This window comes from Pteropus alecto, unplaced genomic scaffold (assembly GCF_000325575.1).
Source record: "Pteropus alecto unplaced genomic scaffold, ASM32557v1 scaffold111, whole genome shotgun sequence".
Taxonomy (NCBI): domain Eukaryota; kingdom Metazoa; phylum Chordata; class Mammalia; order Chiroptera; family Pteropodidae; genus Pteropus; species Pteropus alecto.
In genome coordinates this window covers 6,589,374-6,610,764 of record NW_006431915.1, presented here as the reverse complement: position 1 = coordinate 6,610,764, position 21,391 = coordinate 6,589,374, and the positions used below count along the sequence as shown (strand labels likewise).

Sequence of the window (21,391 nt, the reverse complement as noted above, 5' to 3'; positions counted from 1 at the left end):
TGCATTCCTTTTATCCTGGACTTTCCCATAGTAGATATGTAGGAGCTAAGTATTTATCAGCTGACTTATTGACCAAGTATCAAGATATTCAGTAAAACAAAGATCTTTCCTAATTGCTGCCATCAGCACCATCTGTCTCCAGAACCCTTTTCACTTCATAAAACTGAAACACTATACCCATTAAACAACTCTCCATTCGCCCCTTCCCCCAGCCCCTGGCAACCACCAATCTGCTTTCTGTCTCTACAATTTTTTTTGGTCTCTATGATTTTGACTTCTCTAAGTACTTCATATAAATGGAAACACAAAGTAAATAGAATTCCTGGACCCATTTCTGACATTGCGGGGTGGTCCCGCACACCAATAAGCAATTCTCAGAATTGAATTCAAAGAATTCAACTCAATTCTGACACTCTCTACCTGGGGATAACATTGGATTCCACGGGTTGAAGGGTCAGTTCGACAAGACTCCTTCCCTCCCAACACACACTTCAGACACCAGACACAAGCCCAAACCTGTGCTTCTGGCCAACTGGCCACAGGTTGGAGTTCCAACGACCCCTCCTTGGGTTTAATTAATTTGCTAGAATGGCTCATAGAAGTCAGGAAAACCCATTTACTCACTAGATTAATGATTTATGACAAAAGATATTAAAGGATACACATCAACAGCCAAATGAAAAGATATACAGGGCAAGGTCCCGAACAAAGGAGCTTCTGTCCTCATAGAGCTTGGGGCCTGGCACTGTGGCACATGCAAGCATTCCGGCTCCCCAACAGGGAAGTTCTCCCAACACCCCTCCTTTTGGGTTTTTATAAAGGCTTCAGCACATAAGCATAATTGATTAAATCATTGCCCATTGGTGATTGAACTCAATCTCTAGCCTCTCCCATCCCAGGAAGTTAGGGGTGGAACTAGATGTTTCAACCCTCAAATCATTTTGTTGGCTCCCCTGGCAACCAGTCCCTACCCTTAGGTGCTCTCCAAAAGTCACCTCATTAACATTACAAAAGATACCTTTATCACTCTCAATACTTGGGAAATTCCAAGGGTTTCTGGAGGTGTGAGCCAGAAATTGTGGCCGAAGACCAATATATATGAGAAATATATATATTTGGTCATCTGAAAGACCAATTATATATTTCTTATAAATCACAATATCGCACACAGTATTTGTCTTTTTGTGACTAGCTTATACCACTTAGCATAATGTCTTCAAGTTTCATGCATGCTATAGCATATGTCAAAATGTCATTTTTTAAGGCTGAATAATATTTAATTGCATATATATGTCACATTTTGTTTATCCATTCATCTATCGATGAGCAGTTGGATTGCTTCCACCTCTTGGCTATTGTGAATAGTGCTTTTATGAACATGGGCGTCCAAATACCTCTTCAAGGCTCCGCTTTGAGTTCTTTTGGGTATACATCCAGAAGTGGAATTGGTGAATCACATGGTAATTCTATTTTTAAATTTTGGAGTAACTGCCATACTGTTTTTCTCAGCAGCGGTACCATTTTACATTCCCCACAATGCACAAGGGTTCCATTTTCTCCACATCCTCACCAATACTTGTTATTTTATTTTTCATTTTCGTTTATAGCAGCCATCTGATGAGTGTGAGGTGGTCACTCATTTTTATTTCCTTTTTATAGATGACAGAACTGAAGCACCAAAGAGTTAAATGAGGGCTTACGATCATTAAATGTCAGAGCAGGGGTTTGAACTCAAGTAACCTGACCCCCTATTAACCAATAAATTGAAAGTCTTGTGAGGTACAAGTTCCAAAAACTCAAGAAGAAGATAGAGGGGTTCAAGGGCTAACACCCACCACTAAAGGGCAAAATGATTAGCAGCAAGTTAAATTCATCTCTGTCCTGATGTTCTCCCCAGCCCTATAAGGCTGAACTTGCCAGGAAATTGCAAAATGTTCTGAAGGTGGAACTCTTTCTTTCTCCTTAAATAAACTCTGTCTGAAATGTTCATGAGGGACTTATACTGGAGCTTTCTTATGCCCTAGTTTCTGTGTTGTCTGGTCAGGCAACCTAAAACCAAAAAGTTCTCCTATACATCTTGGTCATCTTTTTAGTCACTCCGGGACTCGAAAAGCCCTCTTAACTGAAAAGGGATGCTGGCCAACTACCAAAATGCTCTTGTGTCACAATTTATATCTAGATTAAAGGAGTCAGCAAGAGCTGGTCTCAGAGGAATTCCTTCCTCCAGAGCAGAAATGATGTGTGAGGTTTAAAAACCTGGGCTGTAGTATCTGACAGACTTTAGTCATTTTAACATAAAGTAACTCAACATTTCTTGACAGTCTCATGTACAAATCAAGGATGACAGACCTGGAGCTGACGCACAGGAAGCACCTAACACTCAGAAGATACTCAATAAATGCTTGGTAGTATTATTACTTCAGTCACAGATCCATAAACAACAAAAAAGTGCATGATGAACATTTACTATTAAGCAAACATCGATTGTTAAGAATGTATGTTCAAAATCTAGAAAAGATGCAAAACGGATTAACGGCCACAGAAAAGGCTGCATACATCAATATAAGGTTAGCTTTTAATGTAAATGTGCAAATCTATTGTGCTGGATCAGGCATCAGGTGAGATCCTACTGGGAGGGATTTAGTGTTTTGAGATGTAGCACACTCATTTCTTAAATACAGATTATTCAACAGTAGTAAAAACTTGCACATGTTTAGTGCTTTTCTTATGTTTAATTACGTCAATTATAAAAGAAAAAAAAAAATATCCCTGGGATTTGTGTGTATAAAGCCGCAATTCGGGATAGTTGTTATGGCTTGAAAGCTAGCCCAACCTATGAAGACTCGCCCTTCTAGTCCCAGCAACAGCTAGCTGGGCCTCAGTCCCTGCCTAAGTGTATTCATTCACAACTTCTCAGGATCCGCTGGGCTGGTGGCTTTTCTCCCGGGAGCTGCCGGCACCAAAGCGCTACCACGGGTGCTAGGGACGCAGCTGTTCTCCGCCACGCCCCTGCCTCGCTGAGCCAGTAGGATACGTCACCAGGCCCCGCCCCGCTCCGCCGGAGCCCCGTCCCCCAAAGTGTGGCCTGCATCTCCCATGAGCCTCTTTGGCTGCCACTCTTCGGAAGGGAAGTGGGGTATGCGCTGAGGCGGCAGTTAAAGTACGAATAGCCGTGGGCAGCAGCCTTTGGGTCCTGGTGGGAGGCGGGACTTCCGCTCCCTCGGGTTTACGTCATCAGGAGGCGGAAGCGCAGTGGGGGCGGGAAGGTTGTAGAGCCGCACGCTGGGCTGGGTTTGCCGGTCTTTAAGTGGTCGCGCCCCCTTGGAGAGGGCGATCCGACGGCAGGGTGGTCCCGGGCGCTCTCGCGTCCCCGGTAAGTAGGACTGTTCGGCGGCGCCGGGGGATGGAGGTGTGTGGCTCCGGCGCTGACCTGCTGCGGTTGTCTTTGTTGCCACTGGGCAGTGGTCTCCCCGCTTCGCTCGCCTCCCGAAGTTTCTCACTCCTGTCTTCCGTCTCGGCCGCAGCCCTGGTCCAGCCTGCCCTCCACGCCCGCCTCCTCTGATAGGCAGGTCCAGCCCTGTCACATTCCTGATTGACGTTCCCTTTCACAATATGTGGCCCTCTTGTTCCTCCCGTCTTAACCCAGCTTCGCCACAGGAGACACCTAAACCACAGCCGCAAGAGACACCTAAACCATATTTTGTTGAAAACCGACATATATTTGTTAGCCCTTGTACTTTCCCGGGCTCCCCTGAAGGCATCCCTAATCACGCCAATAGAAACAGTTCCTCTCTGCTTTCAGAGCAGTGTTTACGCCTCTTAAAGAGCGCGTTTGTTAAAGTTTCTTTAGAATGATTGCTTGAATGAGACTGTATTTTCCCACCGTATTATGTTCCTTGAGGGCAGAAGTAGGATCCTGCTCATTTGGGATCTCCCCTCGTTTTCCTTTTAAGTTTGCAGTGTACACAATTGTTGCCGGGTACGTTTTTTTGAGTGAATCGAGAGACAACACTGTGATCGTACTGATGTTATCAACTGCTTGATACATTTGGTAGTATTTGATAAACACAACCTAATGATATATTAAAGACAGTAATGCTAAATGTTGGTATCGACATTTGCAAGAATAAACATTTCACCTTTATACTCTAAATGCTTGAGGCGCTTGTAGAGTTTAAGTTTGTGATTTCAGTCTGTGTGCTTTTCAGATGTATGTTTCTAGAGCGGTGGAGAAACTGCAGACTTTTCATTTTAGGGAGGCTAGCTGTTCCTGACAACTTTTAATTATTAAAATATGGTACATTTTATATGCGTGTATACACATGTTTTTTACAGGTGATTGTAAAGTGCTGACCAACTGCCACTGAACATAGTTGAAACAGAAAATACGAAGATGGCAGCAAACTCTTCAGGACAAGGTAATGCATACTAGAATTTTATTACTAGAAACTTTTCCCCCCATATAGTAAATGTATTTTAATAGAAAATTTGGCATAGGACAGTTACTGTAGCCAGAATAAAAAATGAATAGCAAAGTAAAACCCTATATTTGAAGCAAGTCCAACATTGTATCAGATATTTAACATCCTCAATAGCTATTAATCCTATATTTTATTCTGCGTTAGATTATTTACATTGTAAACCTTAGGTCCTCTGCTAACATCTGTGTTCTCATTTGCTTGAAATCTGAACCACTTTTAAAGAAGTTATGTTATCACTGGGCAGTATCCATACCTTTATCTTCATGTGCTCTGAAAACTTTCACATTTCACCTGTGTTAAGAGCTCTCTAAAGCAAGTTGAGTTAGACACATCTTAAAGAAGTTTTTACTTAAAAATAGGTTTTAAAAAGTAAAATTTAATATCTAGAAAGTATTAAATCCCACTTTGTAAGTAGTTTCCGGCTTCGAAACTTGAAGCAAACTTATATTTCCTTTCTATATCAAGTCTAAACTATTTGACCTACCATATTTTTTTTTATTACTCTGTTCTGATTTTTTAAAATCTCAGTTTTGTTTTATCTTAAACATATAAGTGGAATCATAAAGTGTGCACATGTTTGTGTCCAGCTTCTTTCACTCACTACTGTCTATGAGATTGATCCATTGTGTGCCATGTATCAATAGTTTATCCCTTTTTATTGTGAAGTAGTATTCCATTGTATGAATTTACCACAATTTGTTATTCATTCTCCTGTTTGGAGGCTTTGGGGTTGTTGGCTCAGTTTTGGCCATTGTGAATAAAGCTGCTTTGAATATTTGCTTGCAAGCCTTTTTGTAGATATTTGGATAAAGATCTAGGAATGGAGCAGCTACGAGTGTATAGTTAACTTTACGAAAAACTGCCAAACCTTTTCCTAAGTGTTTGTACCATTTATGTTATCTCCAGAAATGTGAGAATTCTGCTTGCTCCACATATAGCACTGGCTGTTGGTCTTTTTTATTATAGACATTTTAGAGGGTGTGAAATAACATCTGTCTTTAGTATTCACTTGCATTTCCTTGGTGACAAATGTTGAGCACTTTTTAATGTATTTATCGGCCATTGTAAATCTTCCTTTGTTAATTCGAATCTTTTGCTCATTTTTTAAAAACCGGGTTTTTTTAATTATCAAGGTATTTTTTTTAGAGTTTGGATACAGGTCCTTTGTCACTGCTAATTGCATCATCTAGATCATCTTGGAGCTGGTTTCAGTTGACCACATGTTATTATTTTTTTTAGTATGGGCCACATTTCCTTTTTTTTTCTTACTAAATGATTTGTTATTGGATACTGGATATTCTGACTAATACATTGGAGAGACTCTAGATTCTGTTGTGTTCCTCTGAAGTGTGATTTTTGTTCTAGCAGATGGCTTGGCTCAACTCATACTGTAGGCTCTTATCTCCCTTCTGTTGGGCAGCAGCTGAAATCTGCCCATTCTTGTCAGCTTCCAGCTGCTGCTCTATTGCTGGGCACCGTGGGGTCTCCCCAAGTCTGTGTAGTTTAGCAGGATGCAAAACCTTCGAGTGGATTTTATAAATGTGTTTTGGGCTTTTCTCCCTCTGCCTTTCCCTCTTAGGTCTCTCCCCCCAATTTTTTGGCTACTCTGCCAGCCCTGAATTCTGTGTTGTGATACCTCAAGCCAGTTAGGTGAGGTTTTCCAAGCTGTTTATGGATTGGAGAGTGCTTCAGGCAAAAGGTCACAGATTCCCAAATCTCACCAGTTGTAGTTTCTGCCTGATTTTGGTCAGTCTCTAATACCTTCAAATAATGAATGTTTAATATTTTGTCCAGAATTTATAATTATATTTGCAGCAGCGTTAATCTAACCAAACTACTCTGCCAGTACTGGAAGTTGGAAGCCTGCTGAATCTATTTTAGTATATTAGCTGCATTTAGGACAAACTAAAGGTTACGTGAGTTTTATAGAAGTGTAGTATTAAAAGCTAGCTGTGGTAACAGCTGTACCAGCTGTAACCAGCTAGTACTGTTCTGTTCTCTGAACCATGTGCGATTTGTGTGCTCTGTGGATTAATCACAGGTCAACATTCCTCTATGGTCTTCTTTACTCCGAGTTATAAGGACTCAGATTAAAAATAATTTAAATTAAACAAAAATGAAAACTAAGAGAGGTCTATTTTGGAAAGAAAATATGCTGCTAAAAATCACACAATGCATTCCAAATGAAAATAAAATGTTAATTATCCCTCTGTTCTAATAGCACAGATAATTGAGATTTACAATTTGCTGATTACTTTTTTTTTTTGCAGTTGCAATAAAACGCAGCCATTTTTAGTGTTGCCTTTGATTGATCCATAGTGAAATCCACTATGAAACAGTCAAAGCCACTTTGGTGTTTGTTATTCTTTTGTCAGAGATTTTATTGGTGTTATGGAGCTGCTGCCACTAGCCACCAGCAGAGGGAGTCCATATCATGTTCTATAGATTCTCAGACTCAATGAAATTTTAAAAGTCTTGTTTATTTGGATCTGTTGCATTTTACTCTCTATATTAAATTATTTCTGTACTGTTTATTTATATAGGAACTACTTATGATGAAGACTGACTGTCAAGTGCCATAATTATCTTACAATGATAACTGAAAGAACAATGACTTTATAAGAAAAATCTTAATTGCTGATATAGGGGACAGAATCCCATTGTATTCACTAAGCCCTCTTTCAGATCTAGCAGTCTGTCATACCGTAGTATTAACTGGACTGCTAAATTTCATAAGCTCTTGGCAGACAGTTACTAAAATGTCATATTCTTCTTAGCATCCCTTGTAGTGTGGAACATTTATTATTTGATTGATTAGAAGTAACATTTTGAGAATTTTAATGTGTAAAGGCAGATTTTTAAACTGGAATTTGTACAGGGTATCATTCCTATGTAAAGAATCTTTCGTTATTGGTAATATCAAGGTCCTGGGATCATGTGGTAGTAGCTGAATTGGTCTAATCTAACCTGACTTCAGATACACAGAGAAACCTGATGAAATACTGAGTAAGAACATGAATTCTTTTCTTTGGTTATTTTATAGTTATCTCAAAATGCTTATAGTAATAACTATAAGCCCTGCAGATCAGGTAGTGGGAACTATTGATTTGGGGTCGCTCTGGATGCTGTCAGCTGAGATTTCAGAGTGCTGTTAGGAATGGGGTAGCATAGCTCCTGGCAGGTAGTCCTGCTTGACCTCAGACCCAAGTAGAAGGCTTTCCTAAACCGTCTATGGTCCAGAAGGAACGCAGATTTGCCCTTCAGGCTTGTACTAAGGTATGCTATGTCTGAATTAAGAGTTTGTCCCAGTGATTTATAACTTGCTTTTTCTGGAACTTTTGGCTTAGCTACAGTTTCCTGTGTCTGCCCCTTTCTCCTGTACCTAAACAAAAAAGTACACAGCTATACTTTACAAACAGACTTAAGAGAAACAAGACACTAAAATGTTAACACTAACCTAATTATTAACGTAATAACTTATTTTTACCCCCCCTTTTTTTTTTAACAATTATCTTTTTGTGTACTTTAACTTTCCTTTTTGTATCTTATTATGAATTCATGGCTTATCACAGATTCAACTTGTTCCATTTAGCTATAATTATTATTCTCTTTAATGTTCCAACTGTGATAGCCTGGCTAATCTCAAACTGGCTTCTTTGTTCTTCGAGCACTGTTCTGGACCTTTTTTAAAAAAAAAAATCTTCTTGCTTTCTGCCAACAAGATAATCCAGGCCCAGCCTGACTATTTTCAAGCCCTAGGATGTGGAACCAGTACTCTCCTAGAACTGGTTCCTTTTCACGGAAGATACTAAGACTAAAATTTGTTTCACATGGAGTTGATGATAAGGTGGAAGGCATTGTTGCTTGCCATTGTAGTGACAGAACAGGGAAACATGTTTCTTTTAAGAGCATATTTTAACTTTAACATTACTACATCTTTTTATATCTTATGTTTCTTCATTATAAGGTTTCGTTGACTACTAACATTGTCTATTACATTAACATGCATCTTTCTTCATGAAGCTTCCTCTGCCAGGAAGGATTCCAACCACCCACCCTTTTGACAGTTTGGCAAACTTAGTAAAATGAAGAGGAAATAGAATAATTTTATATCACTTATTTCCTCATTCTCATGCCACCTAACTCCCATGTGCTTTGGAAACAAATATTTTCATGAGATTGTAATTTTTAATATTACTGAACAGATTCTGGATCTTTAAAAGTAATTTAAGTTTATATACATTGAAAAGCTCCATTGTACTTGGATGTATATGAACATTATTGATCAAATTACCTTTGTGTAGTCTTTTTAATGCTTTGCCTATTACTGGCTATGTGTGTACAATTTCTATGTACATACAATTACTTTAATACAGTAACCCTAAATTTTTTTTGGTAAATTAATATAGAGGGAATTTGATACTTCTGTAAACAACACTTTAGTACTTTCCAGTGTGCTGACTTATTTTGCTGATTACATAATTTGGAACACTATCAGATTTTTTAATTTGCTTTTCAAGAAATTTCTATTTTATATTTATAATATCTCTAAATCTCCAAAAAGAAAGACCTACATAAATCTTCTAGGAATGCATTAGCCTCTTATGAGAAAAGGAAAAACGTCTCATCCTATAGTTGAAAATGTAGCTAGTGGTGTAACTTGCCTTAAACATAGGGAACTTCGTATATACAAATAGGAGAGTACCAATTTCCCTCGGAAAGAATTCTTCACTTTCCAAAGAACTCACTTTCGGGTTCCTTTAAATAACATGTTCCAGTATATACTTATCCTTCCATAATTACCTTAATTTGTATTATATCACTTTTAGGGAAATTTCTGTTGTATAAAATTAGTAATACCCACATTCTATACTTCCCACCTGATCCATTGTCAGATCATTTATACCGATTTATTTTTTTGGATAAAAAGCCAACCATGAGATGGTAAATAGAATGAGAATAACATAGCCTTCCTTAGTGGGCTAAGAACATTGACAGTCAAAGAAATTATATTAATTTAGAAATTATATATTAATTTAGAGCCCACAGTTACTAATTTTCACACTTAATTTCTATAGTAAGGTAGTTAACTATAGCTACCTGTGCTCTGATTGTTAAACATGCATGAATTTTTTTAAGGAGGCTGTTCCTTCTTGACTAAGGCGAGAAAGATATATATGACTAAAAAAAAGTTGGCGGATCATATGAAATTGTTGTTTTTGTAGGTAGAAAATTGTCAAATATAGGCAATTTAATAATAATATATAAAAGTTCCCTTCTAGTGGTTATTATGTTTACATAACATTCCTAATAGTAGAAATATGAGTTGATATGTATGGTTTGTGCTGGTCATCCTTATTAGAGAGGTCTCTAAATTTTATAAGAAATTATTTTTGTGGAAAATATTTTTTTATTGCCTTTATTTATGTAGCACCTAAGTTTTAAGCCCCCTTGGTAGATTGCCTTGATAAAATGGAAGGGAAATTGCTCATCAGTTGCTTTCGTAGCAACTGAAGTAAAGGTCTAAAGCTGTGCTTTGCAAACTACAGTGGTCCCCTCCTGCCCCTTGGCGATATGTTCCAAGACCCCCTGGATGCCCGAGACCATAGATAGTCCTGAACATTATGTACAGTATGTTTTTCCTATACATATATAATACCCATGATAAAGTTAAATTTTTAAGTTAGGCATAGTAAGAGATTAACAACAATAACTAATAATGAAATAGAACAGTTATAACAATGTACTGTAATAAAAGTTATGTGAATGTAGTCTCTCTCAAAATAGCTCATTGTACTGTATATACAGCATCAATATACTGGACAAAGGGATGGATCAGGGTGGTGCACGAGTTAGCTGAAAAAACTGCAGACCTCAGTGTAAATATTTTGTATGTACTCTAAGTGTTGACATTTAATTCAAATTTTTAAAACATAGCTGGATGCTGCTCCTAGGCCAAGACTTTGCAACTGCTGCTCTAGATCTTATGTAAGTTTGGAGCTCAAAATCCAGCCCAGTATTAAGTATTTAATAAAGAACATATCTATTTGCACCCTATCAGTTGTGCTTCATTTCTTCCTCAGAATTACTTCTTAGTTATAATTCTTTTATATTTTTCCTTGAAAAAGTGTGTGTCATTTCTGAATGAAAGCAGTTGAGAAAAAGAAAGATTGTTTTGATCTGCGTATGTCTAATGCTTTTTCCCTCCATGAAAGAGGCTTTCACAAAGAGGCCTAAAACTGAGAGCTAAGAAAATCTCCACTCCCAGAGATTGACTGAGCAGGATAGAGCTTGGTCCCTGCAGCATTTGGGGCCACAGAGATTTTGTTAAAAATCAAATGCCATTACCCATACCTCAGTGATTAAAATTCTTTAGAACTGAGTCTTAAAAGTCTTCAGTCAGTATTATACTTTGCATATATCCATGTATTATGCTGTTAAAATTGCTGAGAAATAGGCAGCAGGGAAACTAACCATCTAAGGAAATGACTTACTAGTGAGTTCATTATGTTAAAGAAGAGAATTTTGCTGTCTGGGTTTCTGGATAGCCTAGGTTTATAAAATAACATTAAAAAGTTTTTTATTTCTCTATCTCTTTCTCTTCTCAATACCTCCCACCCCCACTTTTTTTTAGGTTTTCAGAACAAAAATAGAGTTGCAATCCTGGCAGAACTGGACAAAGAGAAAAGAAAATTACTAATGCAGAACCAATCTTCAACAAATCACCCTGGAGCTAGGTATTGAAGACCATGTGGTTTTTATACTCAATGATAGAAAAAATATCTTGGACAAAATAACTCAAATCGGTTGACGATGGTTTGTTTTTTTAACATTGGAATTTATATATTATGTTTTGTTTCTTAGTTAGATTTGAAAAATTAGACTAGTTGATTAGGTTTTAAATATTTTCATTCTAATCAGAATATTTAATTTCCCCTACAACCTCTTTTTAAAAAGAAAAGGGTTTTGTATGTTTTCTGTTTGTTACTGAAATTATTTCCAGTGTCCCACTTTTTAAGCATTCTGCAAAACAGGTAAATTTAGGTAGCTTAATGATCTTTATTGTATAGTATTCAGTTTCTACCATCTTAAATCTCTTCCCTCAGATCTGTTAACCCATTCAGCCACTACCCTAACTTTCCATCTTTTTCAGCTAGACCTCTTAAAATTGAGTTGTCTATACTCACCTCTACTTTCTCACATTTTTACTCTTCAGCCCACTACAACCTGACTACCAGGCGTCCTCCTACCCTACCTTGAATAAGTTTGTGCCTAGGTCACTTGCAACCTCCTTTTGGCTAAATCTGGCAGACCAAAGTCCTTTTCTTGTTAGACATCTTAGCATTATTTGATAGCACTGATCACTTTCTCCTTTAAATACTCTCTTTCCTTGGTTTCCATTCACTCACTGTTATCCTATCTTGATTATTTTTATAGACATTTCTCCAGTGCCTATCTCTTGAATGTTGATATTCCTCAGAGTTCTGTTCCAGACCCAGTTTCCCAGTCTACATCTTTTCACTGGACACGCATCTACTTTCACCTATTAATTATGTGCCGACAACTTTTACACATTTGCACCTCTAGCCTAGTCCTCTCTCCCAAACACCAGACTGTCTCTTGGATATATCTCCACTTCGCTGTCCAGCAGACATTTCAAATTTAGTATGCCCCAAACTGAATCTATCTTCTCTTCCCTGTCTCTAAATAAGCACTTAATGTTCTTAAGTTTCCTTAATGAGTGGTACAGATCTACTAGTTATCAAAGTCAGAATTGCGAACTCTAATTCCATCTCCAAGCATTTATCATTCTGTTTACACTTAGTGATATGTCTCAAATCTGTCCATTTTTCTTCATTGCTACTGATGCTGCCCTGGTCCTGGCCACTGTCATTTCTTGCCTTAATTACTATAACTGCTTCCTCACTGCATTTCCTGTAGTCTTAAGTCTTCTCAAATACATTTATCAGTTGTGTCAATTAGGATGTTTTAATCTGGAAGTAATAGAAGACCAGCACAGTTGGCATGAATGTTAGGACATGTTAACCAGGAATGTGAAGATAAGGTGGTTCCAGAGCAGCTTAATGCAGCGGCACAACAGTGTCGGCAGCGATCCGGGTTCCTCATCTTTCCCTTCTGCCTTTCTCCTTGAGTCAGCAGCTTCCTGATGGTCAGAATATGTCTGCAATAGCCTAGGCCTCAGCTCTGCACCGAGCCATCTGTAGAGGTAAAAACCAGAAAGTTTCCTATTCTATGCCCCTTTTGTAAGAGTGAGGAAAAGGTTCTTAGAAGCCTTCCAGCAGACTACCCATTAAGTCTCTCTGTTCAGAATCGTGTTCCTTTCTCTTGCCTACACCAGAAACCAACAAGGGGAATGGCACTGTCTGACACCAAAGTTCACACCCTGAGGGAAAAGCCTAGCCCACCTTGAAGCATGGGACCACCAATAACTTAACTAAGTTTGGGTTCCATTAGCAAGGACGAAGAGAGAGAAACAGTTGTTGAGGTGACTAGCACTGTCTGCCATCGTGGTGGTCTTTCCGAACTGTCCTGTGGTACTTGTCATCATGTCATTCCTCTGCTTATGATTCTCTTTGCAAATCTCCTTTATTGCTCGGATAAGGTTCACATTTCTTAATTTATTTCACAAGGCTCTATATATCCTGGCACCTGCCTTCCTCCCCTGCCTCATTTTTTTTTTTTTTTTTTGCCAACTCCACCCTTTCCCAGCCCTGACCTCCAGTCCCGTTGAACTCTAATTTCTTCAAACATGTCAACCTTTTTCATCCTAAGCCTCTTCACCTGCTATACCTTCTGCTTGAAATATTCAGCTCTTCAGTTTTCATCATAAATGTAACCTTATGATAAACTGGAGTACGTCAAATCTGTTTGAAAGTAGGGGACCATAAATCATCAATAAAAAGGAGATAAAGTGAAGCCCCAGTAAATAACATAGGCTTTCTTTGTATATATTAATGTAGACAGTGGGAGAAGGAAAAAAGGCCTATTGTGGAAGGTCTTTTTTTATTTTAATTCCTATAAAGAATAGATAATGAAAAATGTGATTCAAAAGTAAGGAAGTCTGTACCTTGAACAGCCAGGTAACTAAGATTCTCATTTTAGCATTGCACTTTCGAGACCTTCTCTTAATAAGGACTTCCGGGATCATGCTGAGCAGCAGCATATCGCAGCCCAACAGAAGGCAGCTTTGCAGGTGAGCAAAGTGTAACTGACATTCTTGTCTCATTGGACATTTCCTAGGTCTTGGAAACCGGTACAGTTTCTATTTTGTATTTCAGTGGAGCAATATCAATAAAAATGTTCCACACATAATTGCAGTGGTTTGCCGATGTTCAGTCGTGCCCAAAGGATTTGAAGGACCAATACAGCAATAATGAAAGTCTCTTTTATGGTGTTGACGTGGCCATGATTGATACAGTGCTATACCTGGCAAGGGATTGCTTGTGCACAAAAGAGTTTTAAGATATTTGGATGGACAGAACGATCTTAAAAGCTGGACTGGCTAGTTTAATAGTACATACTTATTTTTTTTTTCAAATTCTATCCTTCGATAATCTTACTGGTTTGTTATTGTTGTGTGGATTCTTTTTTTAATGGCCGGCATGACTATTGTACAGGAAATGTTTCAAAACTAACTTCCTTCTATCACTGGTGGTTTTCTGTTACTTACATTCCAACATTCTCTACAAAATGTTGTTATCTTAATCACCACTAATCAGCTGCCTTTCCCCACCTCTCTTTCCAACCACTACCCTTCTTAAGCTCCTGCTTTGTTGATCAAAAGCAGGGTACTTTGGGTCCTTTGTTGCTAGTTTTCCCCCACTCCAAGGAACAAAGTACATAATTCGTGATTTCGACTCACTTGCTGACTGTAGAGAATCATAGCAGAGAGCGTGGGGTCGATAGATGAGTTCCTGGTGCAACTCGTTAATATAAATTCTTGATAATATAAATATCATTGTCCATCTCCTGTGTATTTAAACAAAATTAGCAGCACAAAAACTGATTTTTAAAATAAATTTGGTCTCAAGCACTCAGGAAGGATAACTGATTTAATGCTTTGGTTGAAGAATTGTGACTCTTAGTAGCTTAATTGCCTGTTTGTTTTTTAACCTCTTTCCCAGCATGCACATGCACATTCATCTGGATACTTCATAACTCAAGACTCTGCATTTGGGAATCTTATTCTTCCTGTTTTACCTCGCCTTGACCCAGAATGAAGAAAATATTTCTAATGAAATTGACTTTGTAATATCAAATGCCAAAGCTACTATCATTTAGTGCTATATAAGCTGTGACTTTCAGAATTTTGGTGAACTTTCATGTATTTTGCTTCTTCATAAGAAAGGTATGTGTAAGTGAAAGCAAAAAACAAAAAACAAAAAACGGGGAGGTCACCAGGATGATGAGAGCTTTGGAAGCTATATTATCTGAGGAACTGATTATGCTACCTGTGACTGTAACTTATTTGTAATGCAGTTTGATTTTAACGCGAAATCACGCTCTGAATTGGATGGTCACATAAACTCACTTCCCAGCCCCCAACTAGTTGGACTGAGTACATCATATCCACGATAGACTTTTAAGAACCATTTATAGTACTTACCTTTAAAGAACAAGGGTGCTTTTAAAAATGTGAACCAAAAGGCTTAAATAAGTTACATTCATATTGCTGTTTATAGAATTGATATCAGTGTACCTTTTGAGTTTATAGTCAAAATATCATCCTGAAATATTCTTTAAATCCTAGTTTCCCTATTCTCAATTTTAAAAGAAAGCCCAAGAGAAGACTAAGTTAACCAATCAGTCTTAAACATTGTTTATAAACCTATGCCACTATAAATTATGTGACTAAATGCTATTAAAAACAATTATAAGAAATGTGGTTTTAAATTTTGTACATGTTCTTATTCAGTGTTCTAGCATAAATGGTGTGCCTGCGTGATTTTATTGTCCATTTCTGTTTTAATTAAAACTATGCAAGTTAAGCCCCTTTTTAATGACTAAGGAGGAAGGAGTTAGGTTAAGCAGTGTGTCAACATGATACATTTTTAACAGAATCCAGGGTGCTTATTTAAATACACAGTCCCCACTACCTTGCCCTAGTCATACAGAATTAGAATCTCTAATTCAGAATAAAGTCTGACAACCATGGGTTGGAGAATTCAATTTTCATGATATATGTTTATAAATTTATAGATTTGTAGGCCCCTGAAACTTAAAGGTCATTTAACTAAAATCTACATCATTTTACTTTTAATAGGATTAAAATTATATTTTATATTATATCACAGATAACAGTATTTTATATAACACTTGTAACTGACCTCATTTTGGCCTTGAGTCCCCATCTTCTCTAATGGTAGAATGAAATTTAAACTTAAAATTCCAGTTTGGGTTCATATTTAATCAAATTCATCTCCTTTTTCAAAAAATGTCTTTTTCCTCCCTCCCTAGATATTTGCACCAACCCATCTTACCCAAACTAATTCAGTCAGGAGTAGACAATTCTAGACTTTGCTGTGCCATTTAGAGCTTTCTCTTGAGCATTTGAACTGGTGTTCTTCATCTGCATAAGTTGCTCAAGACGCCCGCCCTCCTGCTGCTAAGGACCTCCCCCGGCCTCTGGCTCCTGTCCGCCTCAGGTCTAGCCAGCTATTCCTCGGACCTCCTGATAGTGGCCCTCATTTTTTTGAATGAATTTGACTAAGTTTCTGTTCTTTGTACTCCATGACCTAAATCCATGGTTCTAAATCTATCTACTTGATGTTAGGGAGATAGAAAATGTGGATTGTAGTTTTTATACTATTAAAACCTCTGCTATATATGTGGCTTTTATAACCTAAATTAAAGAGATCTTTTTTCCAGTGGTATCTTTTCTAGTCTCTTAGCCTTTTAAATAGACGATGTTGCCTAAATCCTGCTGTTCTGGCTAGTAAGAACTTCCTCCCATCCTTCTCCTTTGAGTTACTTACAAATTCAATTCCATATGTATTTATTAATACCTACTGTGTAAAACACTGTGCTTTGGGGAGAAAGGTGAGTGATAACCTGCTCTTAAGGAGATCACAGTGAAGAGGAGCCAGGTACAGCAGTAATGATGAAGGGAGCCCAATGCAGTGAGTGGCACAGGAAAGGCATCCCGGAGCATGTAACAGCCTACAAAGGCCTAAAAGTATTGACATGATTTTTACCTGGCAAAGGAGAGGAAGAGCCGCTCCAGGCAGAGGCCAAGATTTCATAATCAAAGACTCTTTAGAACGTGAGTCCAAAGACTTGCGAGCACTACAGAGGATAATGGAAAACACAGAAGACTCACTCAAGCCCTGAGGTGAAGGCTCAGTATTGCTTCCCTCAGCTTGTGGATGAATTTGGCTAACTCGCTTAAACTCTCTTTACATGTCACTCCGTCCCATCTGTAACATAGGAACAGAACACACTGCCTACTTCCTAAATTGTCTAAACCAGTATTTTTCAAAATGCAAGTCTTAAGCCGTTACTGAATTGAGAAGCCAACATAATGGCTTAATGAAGTGTGACTAGCATTTTTTTAAAAAACAATACAAAAACATCAGGGCGGCATAGCGTGTAGTAATAGGTTTTATTTCATGAATCATCTGTTTCTGTGTGTTCGTGTGTGTGTGTTTTACTTAATTTGTTTATTGTATGTTCCACCAGTGTGTGAAGTCTCTGAAGACGAGGATGTTTGTTTCCCTCCTTCCCTCCCCCTTTGTTTACTACTGTACTCTGCTTAGAATAGTACTTGGCATATAGTAGATGGTCAGTACTTACTTATTGAAGGAATGAATGAATAAATATATATGACCTGAGTCATGATGGAGAGGGTATTTTTTTTTTTTTTTTTACTGTAAGTCATGGCAATAAAGTTTGGAAAGCCACTGCTAAATAATACAGATGATAGTGCTTTGTATGATTCTGGAATAAAAACTAAAATGACACAATAATTTCTAAAGCCGATATTTTTTTCCTGAACAATCTATAAGCTATCTCATTAAGTTCTCAGTTCTTTGCTTCACTTTGGCACTACAAACTCAGCCTTTATATGAGTTTAAGGCCCACTGAGGCAAGGGTTTGGGCAAATACGGTTACACAGACAGCCTTTATATGAGTTTAAGGCCCACTGAGGCAAGGGTTTGGGCAAATACGGTTACACAGGTCGATAGAACACCGATCGATTAGTGCAGTTCAACCCCACGACCAGAATCCCGTCAGCTAGCACAAGTCCCATTTCAACAGCATTAAGCTCAGCCAATATTTACTGAGTGCTTTTCTTATTCACCTCTGTGTGCACGGTGACTAGTACACTGTAGATGCTTTTTTTTATTATTTTTTTTAATGAGCAAGTGAGGAATGAACGTGGATGGAGGAAGAAAACTGTCCTCAAGAATCTGACAGTCTAGAGTGGACGAGACAAGCACACTAACAACAAATACTGGGTGCAGCTTAGTGAGGAGAGACTGAGTACATGAGCCTGGAAGGACCAGTAAAGGCCACATCAGAGAACAAGCATTTGAACTTGGCTTTCAAGATGAGAGGATCTCGGCCAGGAAAGTTAGGAGAGCGACACTAAAAGCAAAGGAAAAGCCTGCACAAAAGGGAGGAGAGCAGGTGTAGGGACCATTGTGCAGCACCCAAGTCCAATTTGTCTGGACTTGTATGGATTTGGGTGGATTTACATAGGACAGTCATTAGAAATGAGGCCAGAGGTAGGCTGGACTCATATTCTAAAGAGTCTTGAATTCTAGGGTGAGGTAAGTATCTTCAGCTGGGCACTCAGCTGGGAGTTACTGAACATTGTTGAGCATAGGCAGGTTTAGAGATGAACCAATTAGGCTCTCATCAGCTCTTGGGAAAGGGGAACTTGGGAGGCACAAGAAGAATATTACTCAATTTATGGAGAATTCAGGCAGGTATGTTCTGTTTGCATCGACATGTCAACTCCGGCCCCATCTACCTCTGCCATCTCTTTCATTTAGTTCTTGTACCCTTCCCTCATATTCCTCTTTCCTCACCTCCCTCCCTTATCTACCTTTCTTCTCTCCCGAGCTTTTGTTTATATCTACTTTCAAGAACCTTTTAAGAAAGAAAAAGCAAGGCACTGTCACGCAGTTTTTATTTGATCTTCACAACAGCTCAGTGAGGTAGTGGATATTCTTAGTAATCTACTCTGCATTAATTCTTCCTTTCCCCCTTCCTAACAACACTCGGGATTTTATGGGGCTCCTTCCCCAGTGCAGCAAGTGCTTCGAGAGAAGCTGACTGCCTAGCAGCAGCACTGAGTCTTCCATGTCCCACCCACACTGACCGGGGGAATTCCGTTTGCCACAGCCACTCAGCACATGGTATTTCGCAGACCACAGGAACTGGTTCAACATTGTACATATTACCCAAATTTAACCCAAATGAGACTCCAGGAGAGGGTTGCTGGGCTTATAGAAAAGATAATATTCTCACCTTTCTGAGAATGCTACCAAAAGGGGGACGTTCTAGATGTATAATGGAAGTATATCTATATCCAGATGCTCCTTGGGGTTATCTTCCAATAAATTCATCATAAATTGAAAACCTAAGTAGAAGATGAATTTAATACACCTAGCCTACCAAACATCACAGCCTGGCCTCGCCTACCTCAAATGTGCCCGGAACACAACATCCAAAATCCAGTGGCAACACAGTACACTGTAGAGTGTTGGCTCTTTACCCCTGTGATCGCATGCCTGACTGGGCGCTGCGCTCGCCACCGCCGTCCAGCTTCACGAGAGAGTGTTGTACCGCCTATCACTCTCCCGGGAAAAGATCAAAATTCAAAATCAAAGTACAGTTTTTAGTGAATGCGTATTGCTTTTGTACCATCATGAAGTCGAAAAATCATAGGTTGAACCATTGCATGTCAGGACCATCCGTATATATTTTATCCTGAGCATTATTGCTAGCCATCATGTGACTATGAGATGGGACCAGTCTTAGGATGAAACTACCCCCATCAAAGGTGCAGCAGAGAAATAAAAAGAACTGAGCTCTCGATGACATCGTTGTGCCGCCGAGTCATTCACTAAAGTGCTCCCCTTCCTCTGGAATTTCCAGTTATGGGAGGTAATAAGTCCTCACTGCTTAAGCCAGATTAAAGTAGGTTTTCTGTCACTTGCCGCCTAAATACCCTCATACAAGATGTGCTGACTAACCTCTTAGCCACACAGCTAGGTAGTAGGAAAGCAGAACTGAAGAACATCAGCCTCCCCTCATGACCACACTGCTGCCTCCACCACCACCTTATGCCACGCTTAACCGGCACCAAAGTCACCAAAGTCAATTGCCTATGTATTTTATTCCCTCACTCCCATTCCCTGTCGACCTTAACCCTCCCATGACATGTATTTTTCTGATGATCACCCTATTGTCATTGCTGGAATCCTTTGGTTCAATCACCAAAATATATCTATACACTCCAACTGTTCCTTGGTCCCTCCTTTCTTTTGAGGTCTACAGGTCCTTGTGCCTCGCGAAGCAGCTCAGGAGTCATATCCTGGCTGTAGGTTCAGCTAGTTTCTGGCATGCTCACCACTGCCACTCCAGAATATTGTTTTAGCTTCATTTTAAAATTCACTTCTTAAAAACACATGTCCCCACCTCCCTTAAAAAAAAGCCACACCACCTCAGTGCCATCATTGCCAAGTTCTGCGGTCATTCCTTCATATTCCTTAGGGACCTTGACTCCTACTTCACAGTCTTCATCTCCTCTGCATTACTCCTCTGCTGTTTTCCTGGGGATATCACCAGCCACCTTCGTATAAACTAATGTCCTAGTCTCCCAGGTCCTTCACATCCTCTGCTCCAAAGGCTGTCTTCTCCGTTCTAGTCACCATGCTCTGGCCATTCTCTGAACCTGGAATATCCCCTTCCTCCTCCCCAAGTTCTGCATTCTGTTCTGCATTCATTCTGCAGCCACATATTCTGAGATTTCACGTTGTCAATTACCTCCTTTTCCTCTCTCTCCACAGAATTGTGGTTTTTGCCTATCAGTGTGTACCCGCTTACAGACCTTCCAATGATCTTACATCTAGTTCAAGCCTGGACCAACTGTCCCTTCACCACCAGACTGTATGTGTTTCTATAGCACCTCCTACTGCCACATCTAACCACTGTACCTGCATTTGTGACCATATACTCTGCCTTTCTTGCTGTAATGGATGAATGGTTCCCATTCCTTTTGAAAGCTGATTTCTACATTTATCTTCCTTTGATGTATATCCCATTCCATTACTGCTTCATTTCTCTGCTTCCCTGTATCACATACTCCCCCAGAGTTGTATGTCTTTAATTTTCCTCCTTCCATTGTCTCTGGAACTCACCCTAGTCAAGCTTATGTCTCCGCCTATTTACTGAAATTACACTTGTAAAACCACCAGTCATCCCCACGTAGTCAAATCCAATGTCGTCATCCCTTGCTTCATCTGAGCTCTCAGCAGTGTGTCCCACAACTGATCACTTCCTCTTTCTTGAAATACTAGCTGCACTTGTCTCAGCAACACCACACTCTCCTGGTTTTCCTCCTAGCTTATTAGTAGTTAGTTCTTCTCAGTCTCATTTGCTGGTTTCTCTTTTCAAATGCAAAATGTCAGAATACCCTAGAGATCGGTTTTTCCTTTTTTTTTTCTATCTACAGTCATTTCCTGGGTAATCTCTATCCAGTACCATGGCTTTATGTACCGATTATCTTCTGATTACTTACAACCTTATATTGCCAACCCCTTTGTGGTGCCTAGTCTCCAAAAAATGGCTGCCATCAATTTTTCCCATCCTTGTAGACATATAACACTGTACCAAAAGCTGGAGTCTGTATCCCCTCCCCCTGCATATGTGCTGGCCTT

The 21,391-nt window shown here is 39.1% G+C and overlaps 1 protein-coding gene across 2 annotated transcripts; it reads left to right on the top strand.

Moving 5' to 3' along the window:
* Positions 1–3,178: 3,178 nt before the first annotated feature.
* INIP (INTS3 and NABP interacting protein) lies at positions 3,179–17,332 on the top strand. 2 transcript variants are annotated; one of them, XM_015599571.2, is made up of 5 exons: positions 3,179–3,373; positions 4,336–4,418; positions 11,116–11,218; positions 13,605–13,695; positions 14,627–17,332. In XM_015599571.2, the coding sequence occupies exons 2-5, from the start codon at positions 4,394–4,396 to the stop codon at positions 14,720–14,722; spliced, it is 315 nt and encodes a 104-aa protein (XP_015455057.1). In that variant the 5' UTR covers positions 3,179–3,373; positions 4,336–4,393; the 3' UTR covers positions 14,723–17,332. The 2 variants fall into 2 exon arrangements, with proteins under 2 accessions (XP_015455057.1, XP_024897355.1); XM_025041587.1 differs by lacking the exon at positions 3,179–3,373 and adding an exon at positions 3,582–3,979.
* The last annotated feature ends 4,059 nt before the right edge of the window (positions 17,333–21,391 follow it).

Coding starts and splice junctions, on each gene's coding strand:
- INIP (XM_015599571.2), top strand. CDS start 4,394: ATGGCAGCAAACTCTTCAGGACAAG. Junction 4,419..11,115: donor AGCAAACTCTTCAGGACAAG/GTAATGCATACT, acceptor ACTTTTTTTTAG/GTTTTCAGAACAAAAATAGA. Junction 13,696..14,626: donor AACAGAAGGCAGCTTTGCAG/GTGAGCAAAGTG, acceptor CCTCTTTCCCAG/CATGCACATGCACATTCATC.